We start from the raw sequence: 15,676 nt of genomic DNA, 5'->3' as shown, positions 1-15,676 counted from the left end.
TTTGTAGAAAAACGATTTTGACTGATAAAAGATATATATTCAGCGAACATTAACTCGTGCTTTGTTTCTCAAGCTTTTGAGATCTTTAACGCAAGCTACTTTAAAGACGTCGTATTGTGATAAAATTCATCGAAGCAGAAGACAGATTTGTTTTTACATTGTTTACCTTCACAGGTGAGAGACACATTCGTCACGTGTAATAGGTTTAATATACCCCCCGAGTAGGAAGAAATATGCAAATGTGTGTTTGTATTGTTCCTTGTCTTACTGTTATTTTTAGTTTTCATTTTCTTCATTTGAATTTGATTTATTTTACTTAATTATTCATTCATTCATTTGTTTATTCATTTTAGCTAATTTATTGTACATGTGTATTTTGATTTGGTTTTACCGAGATTCAGAATGCAGCAATAAACTTAATTTTAATTAACTTGATTTATAAATCTGAAGAAATCGTTCCGCTTTTTAGTTGTATTGGATTTTTCCAGGGTAGTATTTGCAGAAACGTTATTCAGTGGATCAAATTGACAATTCCTAGACAACATAGAAAAAAAAACCCACTCCCATTACTGGGTGAATGTCTGAACAGTTTTGAGTGTGTTCTCATCAGACTGGAGAGGCATGGGTAATATTTGCATCTAGTAATTCTGTTTACATAGGAATTCTCTCTTTAAAACACATCCCACAATACTAACATATTGTATTCCTAACCATGACATAGCAGCCACTGTTAACCTGATGCTGATTCTATTTGTTATTCACAATTTGGTTGATATTTCGATTTATTACGATAAAACCACAATACGGAAGTTGGAACGATAAACGTAATTGCAACATTTTAGAACACTTCATAAAGAGTCAAGCTTAATATTCCCTCTTTATAAATATATGTAAACTGTTGCATCATTTGTCTTAAATGATTCATTCTCAAGATAATTACTTATCATCAATCTTTTGGTTTGATTACATATACATGTATTGTGATCTTCTCTTTAAAAGATTTTTCTTGCATATTCTCTTAATTAAAACTCCTGCCGACCGGTCACATCCGCCGTGTGCTCCTTGTGATGATCGGTAAATAACGGAAAAATTCGTCGTCAATTCAGTGTGTAAATAATGGCCTAACAATTAGTATGAAAAACGTCAGTCAGTATACGACATAATGATAGATTGTATTTGCTGACAAGGTCATTGCATCGACCATAGAACTTACGAAATGATGACTTTAAACGAGACTGTTGATATTCTTGTTTCATCAACTTGTTTGTCAATAACTTACCTCGTTTTAGAAATTGTTCATACGTAGAGCATGCTCTTGCGTATTGAATCAATTGAGAGATATACACCCCGTCTGCAGGTGATAAGGGTATATTGCTGCATAAATAAGGGAAGTTGACGATTGAATACTTAAAAGTCATCAGGTTTATCATAAAGCTTGGTGTAACTAATCCTCCCCTGGTTAAATCTTAACAAACTACCATGTATCTGAGGAATTTTGTATATTAATATGATTAACACATGACCATGACCTTGCAATTCTTCAGAAGAAAAGATTTAAAGATTTTCCTATAAATGTATATATACCAATGTAAAAAAAAAAATTCATCTCCTACTGGGGCCCCACCAAACCTATGGAGGCCAAGTTTGGAACAAACTTCAAAACGTTAACTATCTGATGATGCTTGTATATTTATTATATATTTATTAATATATTTATATAATATAATTTATTGTATATATTTATTATTATATAATTATTATATCTAACATTAGAATATTATATTTAACACTAACCATCAATCTGATTAAAATCAGATCCTTTGATCCGCTCACATAGATCTCTACACATGGATGATCCTTGTGTAGCGATCTATGTGAGCGGATCAAAGGATCTGATTTTAATCAAATTGGACTAACCATTGCACTGCTGTTCGTGAGGAAGATTTTTATAATTTTCCTTATATATATCCATGTAAGAATTATAGATCTCCTACTATCCCTGCTATTCTTAGCAAAATGATTTTTTCCTACACATTCCCATATGAAACTTCAATCTTCTATTGTGGCACCACCCTAGCCCTTGGAGGCCATGATTTGATCAATCTTAAAAATAAAATATCTGACTATCTGAGGATGCTCCGTAATTATTTATTTGACTAACAATTGCCCTGCTGTTCTCAAGAGGATCGTTTAAAAAAATCTTTATATATTTCCATGTAAAATTTAGCCCAATCATAAATCTGTGGGACTTGATTTGAACAAAATTGAATCATTACTGCCTGAAGATGCTTGTATATTAATACGATTAATCATGGCCTTGTTTTTTTTCATCAGGAATTTTTCGTATATATTCACTTGTTGATCTTTACGTCTTTTGTGGCCTCATACTTCCCCCGGATTTGTTGCATATAAATGTCATATGAATAATCACAACCTCTTTAGAAAGATTGAAAAAGGTAAATGAGTCCTTATTTGTCACATTCACTCAAGGATGCTCGTGGCAAGATTGGTTGAAATTTGCCCAGTGGTTCGATCTGAAAAAGTAGTCGAGAATGTTAAACGTTTACAAACGGACAGACAGACATATGGACGCCGGACATAGCTCACTTGAGCTTTCATCACAGGTGGACTAAAAAAAATCAATAAACGTTACGCCTGTGAAAGCGATTGACATGTACTAAAGTATACTTTTAGATTAACAATTGTATAACGGTTACTCTGAAGCAAACTGCGGGTATTTTATAATTTTTTTTTTTTATAATATTGTTTTATATAACTTCTAGTGGTCAGAAACAGCTAGGTACATACATCTCTTAAGTATCAGAAACAAGTATTTTCCCGTCGTGAGATTGCACAATTTAAATTAAAATAAAATAAAACCCTCAAAAAGTAGAAATGTATGGTAGCATATTTTTGTCCATTATATATGAGAATTATTTTCTATAGATTATTTCCAGTTGCAAGATAGTCAGTGTTGAGATGCAACATTAAGATATGTCACTTTGCAACAAAACTATGTTGACATACTAGTACATGTTCAAGAAAATTATGGTAGGGTAAGAAATAGTAAAATTTTCATTAAATATCAAATATCGCCCACATGTGACATCCAACATGCTACTTATTTGAATTGCATATCAACTTAAAGAAGTTGCATCTCGCATATTGGGTGTAACAATTTGTTATATACCGGTATGATGAAAATCAATTCTTTTACCTATCACTTTTTTCTTGCTTGTTAACATATAGTTTATGTTAGCTTGTTTACATATTTGTGTTTCATGTCGACATAACTGTATTACATGCAGCAATAATCTATAATAGAGAATATGAGAAGAAAAAAACCCAGAGCTAGATCTATGTATATAAAACAAAATGAAGACGAAAAAATACTCACAATTTATACTTGAAGATATAATGAACCGGTCACAGTATTTTATGTATTTCTTCTTTATATTTTGCTGTTTCACTGAAGGCCTGTTTAGCTCGATTTTACAGGAAACTTTCGTGTTTTGAATTTAAACTTGCACAGAGAGACATTCAGCTTTGCATTATACTGCGAAACTCCCGTGAGTTTACACGAAACTGTCAACTTCTGTGTCCTAAAGCGGAACTTTGTTCTCGAGGAATACATATTATGATATACATGTTCTCCAAATGTTACATACGTTCTCTATATATTACATGCGAGGGATGATCAAAAAGTTCACGAACTATCTCTATATTTACAAAACCACAATTCAGATGAGAATGAAATTTGGAACACATATAGTCATACACATGTTCTATAAATAGCAGATGTTATATAATGTTTGTGACGTCACAATGTGAAAATGATGATTTATATGTAGGTGACTTGTGACAAAAAATGGTTGACACCGTCGTACTCGAGCAACGAACGGCTGTATAGTTCAACGTATATCTCGGAAATTCCTTTGCAGTAGAATATGATAATTTGTACAAGGTTTATGAAGAAGAAAGACTTACCAGAAGTTCAATCATTAATTGGATTGATTGTTTTAATGAAGGCAGGGAGATGATTAAAAATGATGTTTGATCTATTTCCCAGCGAAAGCAAGCCGGTAAAAAGATGTGTCCTTAGTTAAGCAATTTGTTTTAAAAGATCGCCAAATTACAATCAGTAAAATAGCAGAAAGTCTGAACAATAATATAATTATTAAATCCCTAAAATATCGTTTACTTTAGACTTTAAACATATGAAATAGGAAAAAAAGAGGGCGCCCATACTTTTTCCACATTGGATAAATGACGCTGCTGAGACAGAGGACTCGGGTTGTGATGGTCACCATGCTAATTTTGGGAAGAGATATCCTTATCGACCCATCCTATTGCCGAGTTTTGGCCATTTCTGACTGATGGTCTGTTCTTGTTATAAAAAAAAATAACTTACATGGTAAAAAAAATAACACTCGGAAAAATCTCAGAGCTTCTGTGAACAGACCGCTACGGAGCATGTCACGTGACTCCCTGGATCACGTGATTCGCGCATGGGCAGAACAATGGCAGATGTGCATTAAAATCGGAGAGGGCTATTTTAATAAATAATGAACAATAAAACCTCATTTTATTTCTTTTAAGGAAGTAATTCATTTAGTTTGCGAACTTTTTGATCACCCCTCGTAGTACATGTAATCTGTATTAACAGTTAACATTCTCAATGGTGACCCGCATGTGTTAACAGATAACATTCTCATTGGTGTCCTGTACTCAAGTTATTAATACATTCTCAATGGCGATCATCTTCCTGAAGTTTTCACTTTATATCCATGAAATCGTGAAATGTTTGCATTATTATTATTTTTATTATAAAGCAAAAATAACATCCCTTCGAAAATACGGTTAATGAGTTCTTGTTGAGAATTTAGAATTAAATTTAATTGTCTTGTTCCACTGCAGGCTTCACACTTTATCCGAATTAAAAATAATAAAGATAAGTTCTAATGCTAAACCGCTGCAATTTATGAGGGTCCAAATTGTCTTTTTAAGTAATGAGCATTTTGTCAGGAAATGCAAAAGAAACATCGGAAAACATAATTTAAGCAATGGTTTTGACTAAGGACATGCTGCAAGCAAAAAATTGGGAGCATGGATCGGTACATATTTCAAGACCTGTTTTGATTGTAAATGATGCATATACAGTATATCAAATTTCTAAAATATATAGAAATAATAGACTATCTATGATGTACAAATTTCTGCCTTTTTACCGTAACCCTTATAAATATATAGATTTTTTTTTTAAAATCACTCTTTAGGATGTTACTGAAGAGGATTGAATGAAAATAGAAAATTTTGTGGCTAAACTTATTCATTTTACTTAAATAAACATATACTCAGTTCTTTATATCATCATTTTTGAAGAAAAAAAGTTTGTTTCTAGCATCTGTCCTTAATACTGATTTTATACTAAAAAGTTGTTTTGATCGTGTAGTCCACAATACGACATTCATTTGTCTCTTCATTCTCTTGTCTCTTCTCTTCAGTTCCCCCATCCTAATCCTCTTTTCCCAACATCTTAAGTTCACACCACTGATGTTTTATGCTAACAAATCTAGGATAAAAGATATTGTGATCTACATTGGATTATTGCTTTACTTGAAAAAAAAATACAAACAATCCATTGCAATGATCTGCTTCACATTTCCGTTTGGTTAAAGTACCGTTTTCCACTTTTTTGAGCGATACACATATTTCGTTGGAGAGGTGGTACGCTTATTTCGAAAATATATAGTTACTATATCTCCTGTCTTAAAAAACAATTTATTGCTTATCAGCGACGGACATCTTTTGCATTAAATAACATATGAATATCTTGAAGTCACCCCTGTTTATCTTTGTAAGTAAGATTGTGTACGTTTACTTATAGACGACCATCGTAAACCATCAGCTAATAAACTTGCCAAGGTTATCTTAACAATCCATCGCAGACCGTGACGGGGAACACGCTACATTCAACTCATAAAAAACAACACTCTATCTCAGGGTAAATACCCATCTATTATCAAGTGGGTTTTTTTTTTATTTAGTTACAACCAAAGGTGTCAGATATTTCTGTATACACTTCAGGATCTAGGGAGGGCGAATTATAATGAAAAGTACGATTGATGTGATATGCATATCATCAGTATTGAAAAAAACAATTACAATCAAAATCAACTCATGCTAAAATATGTAGCATTTGTGCTAACTCCGTATTCTACATTTTGAGCATCGAGTGATGATTTTTAGTCTACTGGTCAAAGATCAGGAGAGTTTATGCGATAATAATGTGTCCATCTATCTGTCTGTCTGTTTATCTGTAAACTACTCCTCTTACATGCAGTTTTTGGTCCGATTTCAAAAAGTATATTACACTTAGATACATAATTCCGGGTATCGGTTTTTATTTTATTGAGCGGTGTTGCCATCGTTATTTAAACTAGAAAATATGTGAAATTCTTTAAAAAAAATTTTTTGGTCTGATTTGAATGAATCGTTTTACACCAGTTGACTACCCTTAGGTACATAATTCTAGATCTGTGTATCGGTTTTTGATTTCGATGAATGGTGCTTCGATGGTTCTTTAAAAAGGATATTTCTATGAAATTCTATCAAAACTCTATTTCTGCAGATTTGGTGTAATTTTCAGTTTCTAAACAAGTAGACTATATGACAGTACATAATTCTTTGTATTGATTTTTTTTGTTTTAATTATCGGTGTTTCGATGGTTACTTAAAATAGATTGATTGATTGATTGTATGCTGTTTTACGTCCCATTCGAGAATTTTTCACTCATATAGAGACGTCACCATATACCGGTGAAGGGCTTCAAATTTTGACCTTTACTCGGCACTCAGGCCATTGAGCAGTTAGAGTTCTTTATCGTGCCAACGTCTGCCGTGACACGGGGCCTCGGTTTTTAAGGTCTCATCCGAAGGACCCGCAACTTTCACTTCATTCAAAGTGCCGAGCGCATGGCGAAGGAACAGTTGCTACCCATTTTTTATCGACTTAGGTCAGTCGCGGCCGAGATTCGAACTCACGACCTCCCGATCACGGAGCGAGCGCTCTACCAACTGAGCTACCGTGAACGGTACTTAAAATAGAAATCACTTTTAAATTCTTCATAACCTTACTCGTACAATATTAGTCTTTTTTCAATGTAATCTTTTACTCTTTTAAAGTAGTAGACTACACTAAGAAATTTCTTTGAAATTGTTTCAAAATGCTACTCTTCCTACAGCTACGTTTGGTTTGATTTCATTTAAACTTTTTACACAATTAGACTACACTGAGATATAAAATTCTGTTCATTGATTTTGATGAAAAGTGTTGCCATAATCACTATTGATAGAAATTAAAATAGAAATTGAAATTCTTTCAAAAGGCTACTCTTAGAGTTTTAATCCAATTGCAAAAAGACTTGCCACACAAAGAGACCTACTCTGTTTATTGCTGTTGTCAAGTTTCAAGTCAAAGTGCTACCTTTCGCTTCCTTTGTTATAAATAAAAACCCTCTGGTTCCATTTGTTGTAAGCATGTTACTAATTATTTGGATGGTCATAGCTAGGTGTTATGTTGATCACTAAGACAATCTGTATTGTAATTATTATATGATATTTATTTTATATGTGTTAATTGCAAAAATGTGCCTCCCTTTTATGTGTTAATATTATGTGATTATTATGTGATAGGTCATTTGTGAAGCCTTCGAGCTTCAGTATGCAAATATTAGTACCATGCTTTTAAAAAACACCAATAATTTAGTGAGATTTATACTGATTTGTACTTAACTAATGAAAAAGTCAAACTTAACATGTTTATAGAATTTTATAAGAATGTTCTAATTAGCAGAATTTTATCTCTCAAACTCTGGAGAAAATATGTTCCATGGTTAAAAGGCATGTGGCAGATATCATTCTGCAATTACTGTAATCTTGATAGCCAGTTATATTTTATAAAGCCATTGGGAATGCTTGAAAGAGTTGAAGAGGTTGAACAGTTTCTGCGCTTAATCGATATAAGATTTGTTAAGCTTTCAATGTTAATTTACTAAAATTCTTTTTTATCTATAGAAGATGTAAAAGACAATGTCACTTAATATTGAGATAATTTTTCGTCATGTTAATGTCAAATGATAACATTGACATTCATTATCATTAAAAAAAATCTTACCTTGTAAATGTGATAACTTCACAACTGAAAAATTGAACGAAAGCCTTCAATCTTATGTCATTTATAGAGTAGTATCATTCTTAAAAGAAAATTTTAAGTTACAAACAACACAAAAAATATTCCAAACGGCGCCGGTTTTCTGTAAATCTGATATTCAATAAAGTGAACAATCTGTTGTGAAATATTATTAAGAAATTTATTTATTGCTTTATTATCCTAATAAAGTTGTTTAAATGCTGATGACCTCAGTTACATTTTCCGATTCTGAGACAAAATAAGGCATTTCGAGCATTTGAAACATTTGTTGGCGGAAGCAGTTTAAAATTGTTATTTCAACTTTAATTTTGTTATGTTTGTCTTTTTTATTTCCGTTTTTTCAGAAATGAATTTTAAAATTTCATTAGAAACACGGGCATTTATAAAGTTTATTTCAATGTCACATGTACATTAAGCCAAGCCTGAGAAAACCGAGAAGCGATCCTTATTAAACACGCTTTTCAGTGAAATCGTCTTCAAAATTTGCTCACCGGAACATCATTTTTGAAAGTACAAAACAGACAGGCAGACATCATACACATAGATGACAGATCCTTTTAGGGTTAACTATATTACTAGTAGATTATTTCCTTGTAATTCACAATGTGATACAAGTATGTAAATACACGTATGTCACATTTCAGGTAAACTAACTCAATATTTTAATTTGAGGCACAGGCATTGAAACAACTCAATAAATAATTTTCGTTTTTATTTTATTTTCATGAAAGGACATTATAATTACAAGTATCTTGAACCACTTCAAATGATTGCTATATTCACATGGTGAAATATTTGCATGCTAACACAGTTTATATCTCATTTTTACTCTTTCATTCATTTTAATGTAATGGGATATCATAGTCATGTGATTCCAAAGTATATGATACTGAGATTTTTATATACATTGTATATACATTTATAATAATGTCTCCTGTAGCTCTTCGTTGTCCGCGCCTCGATCGCTCGAGACATGACAAGATTTTTCACGGTGGGACCGGAAATGACTTGATGAATGAATTGATTAAGGTGAACGTAAGAATGCCCCTAATAAAGCTTTTTTTGTAATGTTTGGAAACAAATGAAAAATTAAAGTTGTGAAATATTGAATCTAAATTTAACGTCCCACTTTTATGGTCCATTCACTGGAAAGGGAATTCGCATATTTCGTCACTTGTACACTTCTAGGAACCTGGAGCAGGTGCTGCTGACGTGCACCCAGGAGAGTAACATCAGGTTTACTGGCAATTATTTAGAGACGTTTTCTTTGTTGTTTGCCGTACGTCATTTCTTCTTTGTATCATTTCAAGAATGAAAGTAGTGTCTGTGACGTCACTACAGCATTGGGACCGGAACTCCTCCTGGACGTCCAAGAGGTATGTTAACATTTGATCTCATTGCTATAAATAAAAAAAAAAGAAATATATTATATATATGGTTTGCCACATCATTTCAACTTTATTCATCCAACAATATAATGTGACAAATAAAATCTTAGCACACGTGTCGCAAAAACAAAAACATTTGCATTGATTAAATGTGTTAAGATTTACATGATATTAATTCAATATCATTTTCTATTTATTTATCATACAAATGGATATTTTTTAAAAATGAGAATGTTTTACATTCCTTATAAAAAGTGAACTCTTGATTAATATGTTAGTTTACTATGAGCTACAGGCAACTACAGGTACAATACATTGTTGGTTTTTAATATGCAAATAATACAATGAACCATAAAAAACACATAGTACACGAACACGGGATTGGAGAAGCTGTCTACAAGGTTTCGGGTAAAACACATATAAGGAAAAAAATCATGTGACCAAAATCTAAATTTGCATTAAAGTCCTTTAAGGTGATTCCAGGAGGGGATTTACCTGTTTCCCTTAGTCAAACACTGGAATAATAGAATAATAAAGTTTAAAGGCTTTATCCGGAAAAAAAACTCAAATGTAAACTTATATGGTGCTAGCAGACCAATATATAATCTAATATCTTCACTGCAACTTAATAATAGCTTGTTTTTTGTCTTGTTTTTCAAATACTTCAATTTGAAGATACACACTCTCTTTTAAACAAAGATGTAAAGCTTTTCTCCTATCCTAAAAAGAACGAAAACAAGACAATAAAATTACCGCCGTAAGTTTTGTGAGTGAAGCATCTATGAGCGAAAGAAAATCCCAAAAATTGTTAACATTCATCCTTGATCTCTCAAGGTATTTACATACCACTGCTCTTGTGTCCATTTTAATTCTTTACTGCCAATAATCATAATATGTCAAATATTAGCACCCATTCGTGATGATCCGAAAAAATCATTGGCACTTGCTGTGCTTTTATCATCTTTTTTTTCCAATTTTATCTTAAAAATGTACTACTTGATATAAATTACTGGAATTCATAAAATGTTATTTACCTACGTCCTGGAGACGGCGATTAAATTGCAAATTAAAATTTGAATTATGTATGGGTCTGTTTTGTTGAGCAATAACTCTGGCATTGGTACTTGAAAGATCCCCTCCGATCATTTCAGGAATGCTGGAAACACCGCCCCGTGTTCTTCCCTGCAGATGTACTCCACGATGAGGAAGATTGAAATTCCACTGAGGTTGTGGAGGCGCTGATTGTTGAAAATTTGCCAGATTGGGCGTTCGAAATGAAGAAATTTCCGGATGTACAGCGATTCCTCCTGGAAATAAATTTCGTTTTTGCCCGGAAAGACTTGGTTGACCCACGCTGTTACCAACACTATCTATTATAATAGGAGATGTCACTGGAGGCAATACTGTAGTTGTAGTAGGTAAAATTGTTGAAAACGATTCAGTAACCTGCATATTTGTTGCAGAAGAGTCAGACACTGTTACAATATCACTATGCGCATGCACACTTGGCTCAGTCACAAGAATTGTATTTGAATCTGTTGCTGGTGGGGATGTGGGTTCTGCAGGAGGTACTACATTTGGATCCACCACAATAGGTTCTATTGGAGGTGCTGCATTTGGATCCACTACAATTGGTTCTATTGGAGGTGCTGCATTTGGATCCACTACAATTGGTTCTATCGGGGGTGCTGCATTTGGATCCACCACGGTAGGTTCAGTTGGAGGTACTGCATTCGGGTCTACCGCGGTAGGTTCTGTTGGAGGTGCTGCATTTGGATCCACTCCAATAGCTTCTGTTAAAGGTACTACATTTGGATCCACCATACTGACTGTTGGGTCAATGTTCTTAACATTGTTTGGAGTTGTTGGTTGTATTCCTGGTTGAGAAGTACTTTTTTGAACTGTAATATGTGACATACTTGAATTTTATAAATCTGATTATAGGAGTTCAAGTTGTACTACTTAAATATAATCTGATGTTAACATGAATGGCATATATTTGATTAAAGGCAATGAACAAAATCATGCAACATACATATAAATACTCAACGTACTGCATCTAATTAAATAGAGTAGATACTAGTAATATTTTGTAAATGACATTACATTTATCGCAACCTACCTGATGGTTCTCATGTAAAACTAAGTAACAATATATCAGTGAATTCATCAAAACTTATTTAAATGTAATCATAAGGGGACTTTAATTTTGCGCTACAACCGGGATTGCAAAATAAGATATACATTTATATCCAGAAAGAATAAATTTCACTCGTAAAGACTTTTGATGTCAGCAGAAATTGTCCTTAACATGTACTTTTAATGTTAGCAGAAATTGTCCTTAAACATGTACTTCTGCATCAAAAATTCATAAACTGGACACAAAAACAGATAAAAGTTTCAAAATCTTACCTGGAACAACATTCAGTTGTAAAGAGTTTGGATCCATTCTTGGTACTTTGTTTGGGTTCGGTGGACTGCTTTTGGATATGTCAACAATAGATGTACTACCACTAGAGGGAACACTTAATCCCGCAAGAATATTTTGCTTCTTGAAGAAACCATGAAGAATTTCTTCTATGAGAGATCTTAATGAATCCACATTCATAAAGGCGACTGTTGATGATGCAGTGGTCTTCGGTGCCGTAGCTGCTGGTTTGATGTTCTCTAAAATCCTCATGTCTTTCGTCTTCACTGGAGTCAAAGGGTTTCGTTGCACTGGTTGTCTCTTGTTGCCTATAATTATTTAATGTATTTGACATTAATGTTGTTTCTCTGAGATTGCATGAAAAGATGACAAAAGCAAGAAAAGACAGAAATCTGTCTTTGAAATTAGTACATGTATATAAATTATCTGCCTTCGTAATTTCTAATAGTGAATTACATATTAAATGATAAGGTACAGAAATCTTATAGGACATCCCAAAAAAAAAAAAAAAAAAAAAAAAAAATCAGCTCAACAAATTTAATTCTCAGTTACCTTTCATGCATTTCAGATGACAGAAGTACAAAGACAAAAGAAATAGAAAGGAAAAAAATCTGAAAGACAGTGCATTACTTTTTGTTTATTATTTAAAACAACAAGTAAGGTATTTGCATGTCATTACATTAATGATCCGATTGACGTGCAAGTTTTATGAATAATTTCTGATTATCCATTTTCTGACAGAAAATACAAAACTATTGCCTATGAATTGGGGGATGTCTAACGTTTTCTGTAAATAATGTAGTGTATATCATTTTTATTGTACGAAAGTCATTTAGCAATCGTAATGTGGGTCACTAACCAATTCATATTCACGAATCGTGACATTTTACATCTTCCGTGTAGTTTTCATGCCCGTCTATTCTTAGACATCTTTCTATGATTTATATCAATGACATTAGATATTCATAGTGACATTTGCAAACGCCTTGATTATTAATCGATATTGTCATAATTATCTTGAAAAACTTGTATTTTTTACTGTTTATTTTTCCATATCATCAGATTTTTCTTCTTGGAAAAAAATGGATAATTATGACAAGTTTTCATTGTACTGAGATCGCGTACACAAGCATTATTTTGAGTTAGAATGTTTAAAAAAATTAATTCATGAATAAATTATGGAAAAAAGTACCTGTGAGTTCGATTTGAAGTAATTGTTTTCTTAATGTATTGAGCTGTTCCTCTCTTCTTCTCAAAAGTGCCAATCTATGCATCTGTAGAATTTGTTGTTGGCGTTGCAGTTCTAACAATTGATTATTTTGCATTGGATTAAGCTCTACAGAAGATGGAACATTATCAGTTACTTGTGGAGCTTTTGCTTGCAGAACATCACCTTGTATTTGACCTACACGATCAGTGACATTTCCAACTAGTGAAGACGAGATTCCAGTAGGGATATTTCCACTTATTGCTGAAGAAGGTTTCATTGGTACGTTTTCCGTTATCGTAGAAGACAATTCTGTGGGGATATTTCCAGTTTTTGTTAATGATATTCCTTCAGAAATACCCCCAGTAACTGTAGAAGACATTTCTTTAGGAATTTTTCCAGCGATTGTAGAAGACGTTCCAAATTCCTGGGGAATACCATCAACAACTTGGATTTGCGGCTCATTCACAATGATATTTGATGGCTTTGTGGTAGATAAACCTTGCAAGTCTACACTCGGGAGAGTTGAAGTCATAAAGGCATGTGGTTGCACAGAAATGGAACTTGTGTCAACTAATACTTGGTCACCTGCGTGCCCATGTGCATCAATTGGTCCTGTTCCTTCTATTCCAGTTATGTTGATTCCAGACGGCAAAATGTTGCTTGAGGAGGTACCTTTACCCAAATCTATGCCTACATTACTCCCCGACAATGCTGTTCCTATATTATTGCTAGTTGCTAATATGGGATTAGTATTAAGGGGTATCGAAATATCTATCATTTGTTGTTGGTTAGTTGCATTAGATGCTAAAAGAGTAGAGTTATTTGATAATAATGACATGTCGACATTTCCTTGAGGTTTGGTGAGATTGAGGAGACCCGAGGTATTAACAAATATTGAAGTAGGAGTCCCGAAAGAGGTATCTTGGTTCATTTGGGGTTCAACTGGACTTTTAGTACCTTGTGTTGCCTGTATTCCTAATAATTGTTGATTAGGAAATATTTGGTTATTTTCTGCACTCAATGGGAAATTCTGATTTATTGAATTCAGGTCATTTGGATTTGAGAACTGCAGTTGTGTTGGAAAATTTCTTCCAAATGAATCTGTAGCTGCCCTAGAAGAAACTAATGGATTTAAATGCACTGAGCCTTTTCCATTTATCACTTGTGTCCTTATTACAGGTGGTCCTGGTGGAAGGACTCCCGTAAATGTTATATTATCCACCACAACGGTTGTTCGTCCACCATTATCGATTATCATCGGTTCACCAATTGTCGGATCACCTCCCATTAATGATCCTTGTTGGATTGCGTTTCCAGCATTATGAAGAAAACTGGGATTTTGCACTCTGCCGAAACCATCAACAGCCGAGCCTATTGATCCTGTTGAAGTTTGAGAATTAAGCAATTGAGAATTCGCGAAATTCTGGTTAGATGTGAGATTATTAAACTGTTGAGGTTGCATCGTATTAAATTGATTTGCTTGGACCATGCCAATAGTTTGCTCAAGTGAATTTCTTTGTCTTTGCATGCCATTAACATTTGAGCGTTGCATATTGTTAGCAAATAAATTATTTTGGTTATTATTTATTAAGGTATTAGTGTTTGCTAAAGAACCTGTATCTTGTCCAAAGCTTCCAGCATTAGTCGGAAAAGTATTCCAAGGCATAGAGTTGCTTGTAGATACAGATCCGGGAAGAGCAGGGGGCTGTTGATCAAATCTTTGGAGAGTGGGGGCAGAGGGGTTGTTTGTATTTGTCTGAAATTGATTGTTTGATGGGAAGCCAGTTTGTGGATTTGTAGGAAAACTGATTTGATTGGATGGGAAAGCAGATTGATCGTTTGTAGAAAAGCCAGTTTGTGAACTGCCAGGAAATCCAGTTTGGGGTATTCCTGGAAAACTCATCGGATCAAAAGGATTCGTTCCACCCTGCTGATTATTGAACCTTTGTTGGAAAGGATTAGGCGGAGTGGGTTGTACATTTTGAGCAACGTTTTGTACACCACCGAACTGTGAAGGAGCAGGCGTTTTTGTAGAAGCAGGTTTCGGTGGCACAACTGGAGATGAAGAACCAACACCAATACCAAGTCCAATATTGATATTTCCGCCCCCTGAATTTGATGAACTTCTATCATCTGATGGTCTGTTATTATTTTCATTACTATTTCTGGAATTTGTTGGGTTAAACCTAGTGAATCCATTCATCCCATTTATTCCAGGTTGCTGTCTTTGATTTGGAAAAGGATTGAAAGCACCTGCACCCATACTGTTCATAAATCCGGGTTGTTGATTTATCATCGTCGGATTCAACATTCCAGGGTTTGTGGCTGTTGGGTTCGGGTTTTGAGGCGTGGGACTTGGCGTAGGTGTGTCTGGACTTTGTACATTGACTTCGATGTTCACAGTCCTTTGCTTAATAGTCTCTCCTCCAGCATCTGGT

General features: G+C 33.8%; 1 protein-coding gene across 1 annotated transcript; it reads right to left on the bottom strand.

Moving 5' to 3' along the window:
• Positions 1-9,518: 9,518 nt before the first annotated feature.
• On the bottom strand, positions 9,519-15,170 carry LOC133181762 (mucin-2-like). The gene is made up of 4 exons (XM_061316351.1): positions 13,221-15,170; positions 12,013-12,336; positions 10,635-11,501; positions 9,519-9,612 (listed from the first exon to the last, which is right to left on the bottom strand). Exons 1-4 carry the CDS (start codon positions 15,139-15,141, stop codon positions 9,548-9,550), a joined length of 3,177 nt encoding a protein of 1,058 aa, XP_061172335.1. The 5' UTR covers positions 15,142-15,170; the 3' UTR covers positions 9,519-9,547.
• Between the last annotated feature and the right edge of the window lie 506 nt (positions 15,171-15,676).

Source organism: Saccostrea echinata, unplaced genomic scaffold, assembly GCF_033153115.1.
Source record: "Saccostrea echinata isolate AGI-Se365-2 ecotype Australia unplaced genomic scaffold, CSIRO_AGI_Sech_v1 ptg000001l, whole genome shotgun sequence".
Classification (NCBI taxonomy): Eukaryota; Metazoa; Mollusca; class Bivalvia; order Ostreida; family Ostreidae; genus Saccostrea; species Saccostrea echinata.
The sequence above is the reverse complement of the archived record's forward strand: the minus strand, read 5'-3'. Positions and strand labels throughout refer to the sequence as shown.

Bases quoted from the DNA above. Each gene is read 5' to 3' on its own strand.
- LOC133181762 (XM_061316351.1), bottom strand. From the start codon at position 15,141: ATGAGTTTTCCAGGAATACCCCAAACTGGATTTCCTGGCAGTTCACAA. The intron at 12,337-13,220 runs GTACTTTTTTCC...AAATAATTATAG, and splicing joins ACTTCAAATCGAACTCACAG to GCAACAAGAGACAACCAGTG. The intron at 9,613-10,634 runs GTAAATAACATT...TTTTATTTATAG, and splicing joins TCGCCGTCTCCAGGACGTAG to CAATGAGATCAAATGTTAAC.